Here is a 13,162-nt window from a genome sequence, read left to right as displayed (position 1 = left end):
AGGAGGGTTACTCCCACGGCATGAGCCACCTACCCAGTGTTCTGCATATGGTCTCATTTAACCTCATCAGACCTTACGTGGAAAAACTGTGGCAGGCTTGCAGGGAGATATAAAGAAGGGCTTCCAGACAAAGGGGTGTGAGATGCTGAAACACATCTCAGCATTTTGTCTTCTGTCAACTGGGGATCTACCTGTAGTATCCGCCTGCGGGCAAATGCACTCAAATGTTAATGTGTTCCACCCAATATTTTGGGGGCCTCTCGTGTCTGCGTTCTGTTTTCCAGGTAGGAGTTAACAGGAGAAGAGACTCAGACCCTGCTCTAGGAACTGATGATCCTGACAATAGGGCACTCAGCCTGCTCTTGGTCACCACAGGGCCACCTTCCCACACCAGCGGGGAACCTGATGTGAGGGCTCAAAAATTCTTCCTAAAGGACAGAACCACAGGGAGGAGCCTTAAAGAGGAGTGTGTGGGGGCGGGAGTTGTGGTTCAAGGAGCTAAGCCACCCCTTGGGACACCCATGTCCCATACCAGAATGCTTGGGTTGAGTCCCTACTGCTCTGCTTCTAATCCTGCTGCCTACTGTTGCACCCTGGGAGGTAGCAGGGGATGGCTCAAGTGCTTGGACCACTGCCACCCACATGGGAGACCTGGATGGAGTTCCTGGCTTCGCCCTGACCCATGTGTGAGCATCTGGAGCGTGAACCAGCAGATGGAAGCTCTCTGTTTGTCTCTGTCTCTCTGCCTTTCAAGTCAATTAAAATAATAAACATTTAAAAGAGGAGGGGTGTGTTGGTGGGAGGAGGAGGAGACAGGTGACAGCCTGAGCAGGGGCATGCAGAGAGGGAGCTAGAAGTGGTGCTGAGGGTGCAGGGGAATTGGAGAGTTTGGAAAGATCCCTGGCAGGCCCCGGGGCCTCTGCTGCCACCAGTGAGAATGGCCAGTGCCCCCCAACCTGCCTGACATGGATGAGGCTCCCAGGACCTTTAACCAAGTCTACACAGGGCCAATCCATGAGGACCCAAACAGGCACCTGCTTCTTCCAGAGAGGGGGTCTCGCCAGGTCACCTCTGGACAGGATCCAATGGAGATGCAGGACAGGGTGGGGAGGGAAGGGGGTGTCTGCAGCTTTTGGAGTTCTGTGTTCTCAGCCCTGGAGTGCATCATGATCACTCACGGCTGCAGAAGCGAGGTGAAAACGGTACCTGGTGCCAGAGGAAACCACCCAGGGCACCCAGCTTGGGTCCTCGGAAACTTCGCCTCCCATCTCCAGTCTGCAGGGCAAGGCCTCAGGAAGCACCCCACCTTACAAACCCCTGTTTCCTTAATTTGTTTAACAAAAGACATCAAGACATCACATGCTCTGTGGCCTCTTAATTTCCACAGATGTTAAAGTGCAGAGAATTAAAGAATCAATGAGCAATTAAGGAGGCACTGGCAGACTCTGGCCAAGAGCGGATTATTTATTTATTCAGCCAGCCACACTCATTTTTAAAGTGCTAACTTTCCATTTTGTGTCTGACATAAAAAATAAATCAAACTAAACTGTACACGTCACAGCCGAAAAAAATTATTTGCATGATACATTGCCCCCTTGGAAGCCTCAGGAGTCACCTGCAAAAGGAATTTTTGTCAGTGTCAAAAAAGAGAGGAGAGAGAGGGGAGAGAGAGAGATGAATTCATTCTGGCATTGGCCTCCCCTTAGGATACAGATGGGACTGGAAAGATAGAAATGAGGTTTTAATTCACTAGTGATTTTTCCACCCACTCTCAAGCTTCTTTCTGACTTCTGACTTCCATTTTCCTAGATGTCTTGGGAGGTTGTGAGATTCCAGTCCATTAGCACAGTGGTGGGTGGGTGGGAGAAATTTCAGAACAGGCAGAGAGAAACAGCCACAGCCCCTGAGGAACTCAGCCAGCCAAGCGCTTTCAGCTAAGTGCGGGTCCCCTAGTGGCCCTTCTCCAGCCGATATCACAGGATATTTAAACAGAAAAACACAAAATCACCGTCCAGTTGCGATGCCTTAACTGCTCACTGATTTAGATGAGCCCCTATGACCTTCACCCCACCCCACCCCTGCATCTCCCTACCCCCTGCCCCCTCCAACAAGCTCCTCTCTGATTCTAGGATGGTGATTCTCAAACATTAAATGTGCATCACAAGCATCTGCACGGGGTGCTAAAATGGTTTCTGATTCAGTAGATCTGCAGCAGGGTTTGAGAATTCGCATTTCTGACAAGTTCTAACAGGTTTGGAGAACCACAGTTCTCAGATGCCTGGTGGTGGGGAGGAAGTGGCAGGCATGTTTCCAGTAGTTGGTGCTGTGGCGCCATCTAGTGGTCCTCAATGATAGTGGCAGCCACCTGTGCCGCACACCATGAACTTCACAGGGCGTTCACCTTATCATGAGACGTTTTTATTAAAGTTAAAAAGACCTCATTCCATCCTTTGAACAACCACAGGCGGACAGGCATCATTATAGACTGTGTCCTGCCCAGAGTTTTGCAGTAGCAGATCTGTCAATAGAGGACATGGGTTCTGGGAGCCAGAAAGTTTCAACTGCACAGACAGACCTTGGTTCTTGTCCTACAGACACTTCAAAACTAAGGCTGGATAACTCTAAGGCATTAGTGACAGCAAAACACCCACTCAGGCAGTGCATTACTTCAACCCTCATTTAATCCAAAACTTGGTTCTGAACATTTCCTAGCAGCCCAGTCAGTTGAGAACAGTGCCAGCACATCTGCCTAGGAGAAAGGACAGATCGCTCCAAGTGCAGTGGTTCCCAAACTTATGAGGGCTTCAGCTTAGCTCAGTGGGGGTAGGAGATTTATTGAAAATGCAGATCCCCAGGACTGTTCCTCAGAGTTTCTGATTCTGAGAGACTGGGGTAGGATCCAGATTAGCATTTCATTTCATTTCCTTATTATTAAAGAGGCAGAGACAGAACTCCTGTCCACTGGTTCACTTCCCAAATATTACAACAGCTGGGGCTGGGGCAGTCTGAAGTCAGGAGCTGGGAACACAATCCTGGTCACCCATAGGGAGCCAGAACCTGCTGTCTCCCAGGGCCTGTGTTAACAGGAAGCTGGACTCAAGAACTGGAGCTGGGACTCAAATGCAGGCACTCCAAAAAGATCTGAGATGGGTAGCAAAACTGCTAAGTCAAACGTGTACCCCAGCAACCTGCATCTTTAACAAGGATACCCGGGGAAGGGCTGAAGCAAATGGTTTGAGCTTCCTAATTTCAAAAGCACTGACAGGGTATAATCCCCTCTGTCCAACAGAAACAAGAAACCACATGTGTGATCAGAGCATGTCCACTAGCCACTCTCAAAGGTAAAGACAGACATGGATCCCTTATTGAAGTGCTGGTTTGTCGGACCCTCGCCAGTGAGGGTCCAACGTAGTCGCGACACGGTCACTGTTCATCGGTTCTCAAGGAACTTTTATTTGTGGGGGCAGAAGGAAAGCGGGGAGAGGAGAAAAGAAGAGGAAGGGCCGCGGCCCGCCCAGATCCCAATGTCCCTTTATGCTGATATCGTCCAATCAGATGAAAGGGCGCGTATAGCCTCAGGTTGAAAGTTCATCTGTTTCACCTGGTTCTTCCTAGTTTATGCAAAGTCCATTCTGTTTCATCTGTTTCACCTGGCTGTTTTCGTAGGACTTATGGTCGACCGATTGCTGCAAACCATGTAGATGAGGTTCCCACAGGTGGCCAGCCTGCGGTTCCCCACACTGGTTCAAGTCCTGGCTACTCTGCTTCCAATTCAACCTCCTGCTACTGTGCACCCAGGGAGACAACGGATGATGGCTCAAGTGCTTGGGCCCAGATGAAAATCCAGGTTCCTGGCTTTGGCCTGGCCCAATCCTGGCTGGTGTGAACCAGTAGATGGAAGATCTCTCTGCCTCTCTCCTCTCTCTGCTCTCTCTCTCTCTGCCTTTCAAATAAAATGAAAATAAAAATTTTAAAAGAAAAAAATGTATAATGAATTATCTTTTATTTAACCCACAATGTCCAAAATACTTCAGCAGGTCATCATATTTTCCTTCTAAGTGCATATTTTACAACACACTCAAACTCGGACAAGTCACATTTCAAGGGCTCACTGGTCCTACATGGCCAATAGCTACCATATCGGAAGGCGCAGCTCCAGACGTAGCAGTCTTTTGTGTGACAATGATTGTGTTCTAGTCCCTGCATTTAGGTGTCATGTACTGAGTGCTTTCTAAGCTCCAGGGCCTGTGCTAAGGACTTCCCATGCCTTATGCCATTTCAGCCTATCAGCCTGTGTTAGTAAGCTCAAGATACAGAGGAGGCTGTGAGTCGTCCACAACCCCTGCCACTAGATTGCTCAGCACAACCCAGAGGGCACAGAAGAAGAGCGGTATCAGGAGCCTGAGCCAGCCTGCAGCCCAGCACTGAAGGCTCTGGCCAGGGCAAATGCAACCGATTAACAGGGATGAGGAGGAGATGTAAGCCCTCAACAGAAGGTCTGGGGGAGGACTAGACCCACAGGTCTGGCGGGCTTGGGCTGGTGGCAGCAATGGAAACACATGACGGATTGACCCAAAGGCTCCCGGGGAAGCTCACAAAGCAGCAGCAGGAAGCGACCACAGCTGCCCACTCCAGGATCCAGACTTCTCCATAGAGGTGTGTGCCCGAGGGAAATGAATACACAAGCGTGAGTCACAGCACTGGGTGCACCGCAGGCTAAGAGGGGAAGCCGAGAACATGAGCCAGTTGTGGGCACGTGGACCATAGTCTGTCCATAAGAGCATCTCATCCAACAGAGCACAGGGGAGACTCGGGCCATCTCACACAGAGAGGTGGGTGGGAGCAGCAAGATGCAAGGGTAAGGACCGGACGATCTCGTCACTATGAAGTTCCGGAACAGGCAAAACGAATCTCACGGCCATAAAAGAATAATAGTTCTCTTAGAGGATACTGACTAGACAAGGGTGAAGGAAAACTACAATTCTAGAAATGTACCCTTGTGTGTCATGTTCCAAAGGCAGTAATTTTAAAAAATCTATCTCAATACCCAGGCTGCAACCCAAACCAATAAAATCTGCACAGCTGAGGCTAGGTCTCGGGTGTCAGTGGCTTTCAAAGCGAGTCTGATATTGTATCCATCAGCTTTTCATCACAATACTGAAATACCTGAGGCGACCAACTCAACGGATAAGGCTTATTTAGCTCACAGTTCCGGAAGTTCCAGTCCAAGTTCGGGTGGCCCCATTGGTAAGAATCTGGTGAGGAAGAAGCAGGACTGGTGCAGAGGAAGCATCCCCAGGTGAGCCAGGAAGTGGAGCAGCTGCTGGGCCAACCCCCTCTTGAGCACTACCTTCCAAGGGCACGCCCCCAGTGACCTAAGGACCTCCCACTCGGCCCACCTCTTAAACACTGTATTTGAAGTGTCTGCCCTGTCAGTACCATTAACTGATGTCTTTGGGGTTTAAAGTCCCACATGAGTTCAGCAGTCAGATCCTGTCCAAACCACAGCAAAGGTGCAGCCAAGTTGGCCACCACTGCTCTGGATCAGTGCACCAACTTCGAATTGCATGTGAACCACCTGCAAGTCACTCACACAGAGTTAAGAGTTCAACAGGGCAGAACTGAGATCCTGCTCCCAGCTGTCTCCACTGCGGCAGGCTTCCACGCCTATCCCAGGTAATGTGCCACCCTCTGGAAGCAGACAGTTCTGTGCCTGGCTGCTCTACCAGGAGGGAGAGCTACAGGGTGGAGCTGTCCACTACAGGGAGGTGTGGGGAACCGGAAGCTCGATAATTTTTGGTTTTGTTTTTTTGACAGGCAGAGTGGATAGTGAGAGAGACAGAGAGAAAGGTCTTCCTTTGCCGTTGGTTCACCCCACAATGGCCGCTGCGGCTGGCGCATCTCGCTGATCCGAAGCCAGGAGCCAGGTGCTTCTCCTGGTCTCCCATGCAGGTGCAGGGCCCAAGCACTTGGGCCATCCTCCACTGCCTTCCCGGGCCATAGCAGAGAGCTGGCCTGGAAGAGGGGCAACCGGGATAGAATCCAGTGCCCCGACCAGGACTAGAACCCGGTGTGCCGGCGCCGCAAGGCAGAGGATTAGCCTGTTAAGCCACGGCGCCGGCTTTGATAATTTTCAAAGCCTAAAGGACTCATGGAGGAAAAGCAGCAGAAAATACTAAGGTTGCCTTTTAGTTGGATCACACAGGGGAGGCAGGTGTTGAGTCACCACTTTAGACACCTGAACCCACATCTGAGTGACAGGTCCAAGTCCCAGCTCCTCTGCTTTCGATCCAGCTTCCTGCTGGCATCAAGTGATGGCTCAAATGCTTGGGTCCTTTCCACCCATGTTGAAGACCTGGATGGAGGTCTGGGGTCCTGGTTTTGCTTTGGCCCAGCCCTGGCTGTTCCAGGCATTTGGGGAGTAAACAAGTGGATGGAAGAGCTCTGCCTTTAAAATAAAATGAAAATTTTTAAAAACATAGGTGGTGAACCAGCACAGGATACTTACCGTAGGGGTTGTCTGTAAAAGACCAGCACTGGGGGCTTGCAGGGCTCAGGGGCTCATTTGCAGGCACTCAGACCTGCGGTTGCTGTACAAAATGGAACTATAGACAACGTGTGAACAAGTGGTCATGGCTGTTTTAAAATATATTTTTTAAAAAGGTTTTTCTAAGATTAATTTAAAGTCAAGAGTGAGAGTGAGAGGGAGAGACAGAGAGAGAGAGAGAGAAACAGAGTCCTCCATCTACTGGTTCACTCCCCAGAAGGCTGCAACAGCCAGGACTGGGCCAGGCTAAAGCCAGGAGCTTCATCAAGGTCTCCCACGTGGGTGCAGGGGTCCAAGCATTTGGGCCATCTTCCACTGCTTTCCTAGATAGGCACATTAGAAGGGAACTGGCACCCATATGGGATGGCGGCATCACAGGAGGCAGCTTAACTTGCTCCACCACAATGCTGGCCCCAATAAAACTTTAACAGGCCTAGACTATGACCCTTGGCCTATGCTGTTATCACTATGTAGAGTTAGGAGGGATCAACTCTCTGGTAGAAAACATAAGTAACACAGCAGAGGAAGTGAGTCTGGGAGACCCTGGAAGATTCCTTCTCAACAGTTATCCCCACGAATCTCTGGAATCGTGGATTATGCCTGCAAGAAGGCAGGCCTTCTGTTAATACATCTGCACACAGCCAGCCTCCTGACAATCTCATTTTCCAAGTGCCCACGAACAAGACCTACAGTCCTGGCCCCATCTCAGCGGCAGACTGCCTGCAGGCCTGGCAATGCCCTTGCCCTCTCACCCTCCGCACAACTTTCCTATACCTTCTCTTCCTTCAAGGCTTATGGACACTGTCTCCTGCAGGGCGCCCTCCTGCCAGTACAGGGGTGCTTAGTCCACACAGCTATAAAGAGAAGCAGAGGCATTGTGTGCAAAGCAGTACACGGAGTCTGGAGCCCAGAGGCCCAGGTTCAAGCCCTGCCTCTGCTACCTCTGAGCCTTTGTCTCACTCGCAGTTACCAGCATTCCGTGAGACAGGGGGAAGAGGCACATGCTGTGCGTGCCCAAGTAATTCATATAGGCTCAGGGTTTGCCCTTACATGAGGCTCTGTAGGCAGTATGAGGAAAGACATTAGTGGGAGCAGTTGGAGCTCCTGCCTGTCCCCAAGCCAGGGAGGCAGGGGCAAGGCCAGAACCCTACCCTCCCTCCAGCAGAGAGGCACCCACCTTCCCTGCCCAGGGTATCAGGGCCTCTCAAATGCCTCTGTCCCCACCAGACGCCAGCTGCACCTATTCCCAGCAAGAAACAGCCTAGAGCATTTGCTTTGTAGAAATACAGGTCAGCCTCATTAAGGGGAATTAGCAGGAAGGAAGGGCTGTATTTGCAGAGCACATGAGACAGCAGTCGAGCCTGGCAGCACATCAGGGTTCACCTAACCCACCCTTCCTTTACAGAATTTGCCCCATGTCAGGAAGACGATGCACAGGGGAACCCTGTGGCTGGAACTCCCTGCATCCAGGCTTGGTGACATGCGCCACCCCTGCCGCCTCTTAGGACTAGAAGTACAGAAGGGGAGGGGGACAAAATTTTTAGCACGTGGACCAACTGCGGGTGTACCCAGGGCCATAGCACCTTTCAGAGGGGCATCACTTGGACGTATGTATTTTTATATCATTCTTATCAGGTTAAATAATTTCATAGATCCATTAAGAATGCACAGTTGAATTTGAAAACCAGTGATTTTTTTATTTAAAGATTATTTGAAAGGCAGAGAGAGAATCATCCAACTGCTGGTTCACTCCCCAAATACCCACAACAGCTGGGACTGGGCCAGGCCAAAGCCAGGGGCCAGGACCTCTACTTGAATCTCCCACTTGGCGGAAACTCAAGTACGTGTGCATCATCTTCTGCCTCCCAGGCACATTAGCAGGAAGCTGAATCAGAGTATGGAGCAGCTGGGACTCAAACCAGGCACTCTGATAATGGGATACTGACATTACAAGGCCACAACGCCCGCCCTGAAACCAGGGCTTTAAACTTAAGTTTAGCTATTTAGACATGCAGTAGGGGAAGCCAGAGGAACTGGGCTGCCCACCGGCAAGAGGGAAAAGCTAGGCAGAAGCCAAACGGTCTGCAAAGAACTCAGCTCTTCTTTCTATAGATTGTGGGAGGCCCATGGTTGAACCCCCAACCCACCACACTCATAACCACCCTTGTTACTCCCCAGCTCTTTTTCATTACCAAAAAAAAAAAAAAAGACTCAAGCTATGGTTTATACAATTCAAGATTTATGTAAGTTTAAGTTATTCAAGTCATTTATTTTCACAACACTGCCAGTCTAAAAAGAATTGAACACACCACACTGCAATGTTATCAATGAATCTTTTTTTTTTTTTTTAACAAGTTTATACAGCAAGAAATCCCCAGAGGACTGTCTGTCCCCACTACAGTCACCCCCTCCAGTGTGCAGGAAGCCAGGGCAGCCCTGGCTGGAGGAGCCAGGATGGGCAGCTGCACCCCACAGAATTAACTTGCACTTCCAGATGACACCATATGGGAAAGTCTTGTGTTCCCTTTGTTCTCCAGTGTATCGCGTACAAAATATTACACTTTTTTAAACATATTTACAGAGTTTGCACAAATAGAAAATGGTTATAAATGACAATCAGGCTTGGCAAGATATTGGTTGCCCACCCCTCAGTGATCAAGGCTGGAGCCATGACTGACGCTTCACACTGACGACTGTATTTTAAAAAGTCTGGGTACCTAGTGCCCTAGAAAAAGTGTATAAAAACTGGTGATGCCATCAATTAATTTATGTGAGCTGTACAAGTAATTGATACCCAACCGTCAGTTCATTTCTTGCTCCCTGAAGAAAGATTGAGAAGTAGAAGAAATCCTATCAAGCAAGCAACACACAAAGCCTTGGCCAGCCTGCTGTGGCCTGTCTGGCTTGTGGTGGGGAAGAAGAGGGGAAGCAGCAGAGGGGTAATGGAATAGGGGTGGGAGTCAGGGTGGGCCAACAACTTGGATAAGATGACTTTTCTCCCTTGTTTTTTTTTTTTTTTTTTTTTCGTTTGTTTGTTTGTTTTTCCCCCAAACAGCTTACAGCCAGGCTAAGGCAACTGGCTTATTACACATCACTCCATGGCTTCGCACAGCACCCACACTTCCACCCTTTCTTCTCAGAGACTAAACATCTTCCCAACAGGACTATAGGAGGGGAGGGAGAAAGGACTTTCTGGAGGACAAGAATTATTATTCTGATGTTAAACCTTTGCCTTGACGGCCAAGCCCAATTTAACAGTGCAAAAAAGACTCAAGAGAGGGCTGTAGGGGCCCAGGGTCAAAGGTTTGCGTAGTAGCTGTCCACCCACTGAGCAAGGCCTCGCTCCACCAGCGACCGGTTTATCAACACCACCTAGAAAAGAAAGTTCCCTTGAGAGCTTTGCTCATCACAGCACCCTGGGGCCATGGGCCCTCCCTTCCACATCCCAGATGACAGGAATGGCATGTGGAGGATGGGAGGATAGTGGCATTGACTGAAATGCTGTAGTGGCCACTTTGGCAAAAGGACAGGCTTTTAATATGCTGAAGGAATCTGGGCTTTGATAGCACAAACGAAGGAGAAGGAAACCCAACAGACAGAAGGTCCCCAAAGGTCTGGAGCAGGGTTTCTCACCTCAGCACCACGGATAGGGGCCGTTGTGGGCACTGGAGGACCTTGGTGATACCCCTGGCCTCTGTCCACTCCACCCTACTATCCCCCATCATGGCACCCAAAGTCTCCCTTGGGGAAGTGCTGGTCTCCAGTTATATCCTCTTATGAGTTCAGGAGGAAGCACCACCAGGACCAGCTCCAAATCAGTCCACTGCTGCTGGCCAGAGACTCAAATGGAAACCAAAGGCAGAACTTACCTCATCTCCAGCCACGCTCCAGAGCTGGATCAGCGGAAGGCCAGTTGGACTGTAACTTGTCACCTACAAGGGGAGGACAACACACTTATATCCTTATCCTGCTGCTCGGCCCATCCCCAAGACACAGAAAGAAAGGAACTTGAAAGGTTAGCTCGCAAGAAGCCCAGACACTATTAAGTGAGGTGAGAGACTCCTCAGAGAGCCCCTGTCCCACCTCCCACCACAAACCTGAGCCAGCAGTGCTGTATTTCCTGTCATCTCGCTCATAGCTGCATCTGCTTCAGGTGAAAAATGGTCATCATCTTTGGAAGGAGAAGGAAAAGCAGCATTTAGACTCCCACCTTAAAGACACTTGTCACTTACACAGTCACTGCAGGTATATCCCATGTAGAATGTTCCAGATGTGCATGAGAATCAAGAACTGCACTTGCAAGAACCATCACATAAGGTACACAGTCTAGGCCTCCATATGACCTCATTTGGAAAAACATGGGGTCCCTGCCACCAGCTCCCCTCCAAAGACAGAAACCACCTTCGATGGAAACATCAGCACCAGCAGCACTCATGTGAGTGCCAACTGTGCTGCGTATCCTGTACGTGTCCTTCCACCAAATCAGTGAGACCTAAGAGAAGACACTGCACTGAGGCAAAAGGTGACTGCCACAGGCCAACCAGCTCTGAGGGTGGCAAGGGCAGAATTCAAAGCCAGGCAGCCGGCTGGATATGGACAGGGCAGTCACTCTACAAAAGGCAGGCACTGAAGCAGCACTTTGCCTGGCTGGATTATAAGAACTATGTATGAGAACACACCCAAGGCAAGAGGCAGTGAGTATGGGAGACAGGTGGTATTTATGAAGGTCTTAAGAAGGAAGGAGCGGGCTGGCGCTGTGGCACAGCAGGTTAAAGCCCTGGCCTGAAGCGCCGGCATCCCATATGGGTGCTAGTTCTAGTCCCGGCTGCTCCTCCTCCGGTCCAGCTCTCTGCTATGGCCTGGGAAAGCAGTAGAGGATGGCCCAAGTCCTTGGGCTCCTCCTGCACCCACGTGGGAGATCCAGAGAAAGCTCCTGGCTCCTAGCTTCGGATTGGCGCAGCTCCAGCCGTTGTGGCCATCTGGGGAGTGAACTAGCGGATGGAAGACCTCTCTGTCTCTACCTCTAACTCTGTCTTTCAAATAAATAAAATAAATATTAAAGAAAGAAAGAAGGAGCATTTCAGCTGCGTTAGGCGGACTATCCAAGTGGATAGAAATGCGGAGGGCGGCTGGGCAAAGCAAGAAAGGAAACGAAGTGCTGCCCCGTGCTCTGCCTGCAGCCACTCCAGGTGGGCTGTAGCATGTCTAACAGCACGTCTTACTGCTTTAGAGAAGAACAAGACCAGAGAGGGCACAGCTGGGGAGCAAGGACGGACTGAGCCAACCATTACCTACAAATATGAAATGCTTAGCCACAAATAGCCATGGGACCACCTACTACTCACCTGTCTTAGTTTTATGTAATTCTTTTTTTTTTTCTTTCTTTTTTTTTTTTTTTTTTTTTGACAGGCAGAGTGGACAGTGAGAGAGAGAGACAGAGAGAAAGGTCTTCCTTTTGCCGTTGGTTCACCCTCCAATGGCCGCCGCGGTAGGCGCTGCGGCCGGCGCACCACGCTGTTCCGATGGCAGGAGCCAGGTGCTTCTCCTGGTCTCCCATGGGGTGCAGGGCCCAAGGACTTGGGCCATCCTCCACTGCACTCCCTGGCCACAGCAGAGAGCTGGCCTGGAAGAGGGGCAGCCGGGACAGAACCGGCGCCCCGACCGGGACTAGAACCCGGTGTGCCGGCGCCGCAAGGCGGAGGATTAGCCTAGTGAGCCGCGGCGCTGGCCAGTTTTATGTAATTCTTAAAGCCACCCTGAAAAATGGGGGCCATCCCCATTTTCTGGAGGGGAAAATCAGGGCCAAGTTATTTGCCTAAGATCTCTTTGCTAGGCCTCTTCCCTTAGGCAATGTTCTAAGACCCTAGAAAATACAGTCACCACAGTGCCACCAAGGAGTGTCACCAGCTGAGCAGCGCTGCCGGCCTCAGCGTCTGCCCTCAATGGCAAACCTACAACTTTGGGTCCTGACAGTGTCCTGGGAAGGGTCTTTGCCAAGAGCAGTGGACCCCAGGGATGAATCAGCAGCATCGTCCTCACTCAAGCTTTCAGGCCTCCAGCCAGGCCTATTTCATTAGAAACTCTGACAGTGACAGCAACTTGTGTTTGCACAAGCCGTCTGGGAAAGGAGGAGGGCTCTTAAAAAGCCCTATTCCCATGGCCCACCCCCAGGCCAGAAGCCCCAACTTTTACCTGACAGGGGCATCACGCTGTCCAGAAGGACTTCTGCTCCCTGGAATGGCAGGGTCACGAAGTCAGACCTGGACAGGCAAGAAAGCAATGGGATTAACACAGACCTGAAGGCCGACTCCACACTAAGCCAGTGTTCATTTACCTTTTGTTAGCACAGTGACACCTGCAATGTCACCCAGTGGAGGTTGCACATGACATGGCAGTCCACAGCACACTGGATACCTTGGTGCAGGCAGCCAGCCCTAAGCAACCCTGGCCTCCCAGGACTTCCTGTATTAAACTCCCGAATTAGATCCCACCTCACTTTTAATGTATACCTGGGGGATTCTCCCATGGGACAGACCATCTAGCCCACCTTGGCTGAGGCAAGAAATGGAGTTTGTTTTTTAAGAGTTCTGCTAAAGTAGTAGGGCAGCAGGATGA

The 13,162-nt window shown here is 50.5% G+C and overlaps 1 protein-coding gene across 3 annotated transcripts in view; it reads right to left on the bottom strand.

Annotated features, from left to right (window-relative positions):
* Nucleotides 1-13,162, bottom strand: part of AKAP1 (A-kinase anchoring protein 1) — a 56,885-nt gene that overhangs the window by 15,083 nt on the left and 28,640 nt on the right. For 2 of the 3 annotated variants that reach the window (XM_062175383.1, XM_062175384.1), the window contains 4 exons: nucleotides 12,740-12,807; nucleotides 10,645-10,718; nucleotides 10,417-10,479; nucleotides 8,796-9,919 (listed from right to left, as the gene is read on the bottom strand). In XM_062175383.1, coding sequence (XP_062031367.1) covers nucleotides 9,845-9,919; nucleotides 10,417-10,479; nucleotides 10,645-10,718; nucleotides 12,740-12,807 — 280 coding nt within the window. In that variant the 3' untranslated portion in view covers nucleotides 8,796-9,844. Of the gene's footprint in view, nucleotides 1-8,795; nucleotides 9,920-10,416; nucleotides 10,480-10,644; nucleotides 10,719-12,739; nucleotides 12,808-13,162 lie in introns of those variants that run through there. The other variant, XM_062175385.1, reaches the window with a different exon arrangement.

Source organism: Lepus europaeus, chromosome 18 (genome assembly GCF_033115175.1).
Source record: "Lepus europaeus isolate LE1 chromosome 18, mLepTim1.pri, whole genome shotgun sequence".
Classification (NCBI taxonomy): domain Eukaryota; kingdom Metazoa; phylum Chordata; class Mammalia; order Lagomorpha; family Leporidae; genus Lepus; species Lepus europaeus.
This window is presented reverse-complemented; position numbering and strand designations above follow the sequence as displayed.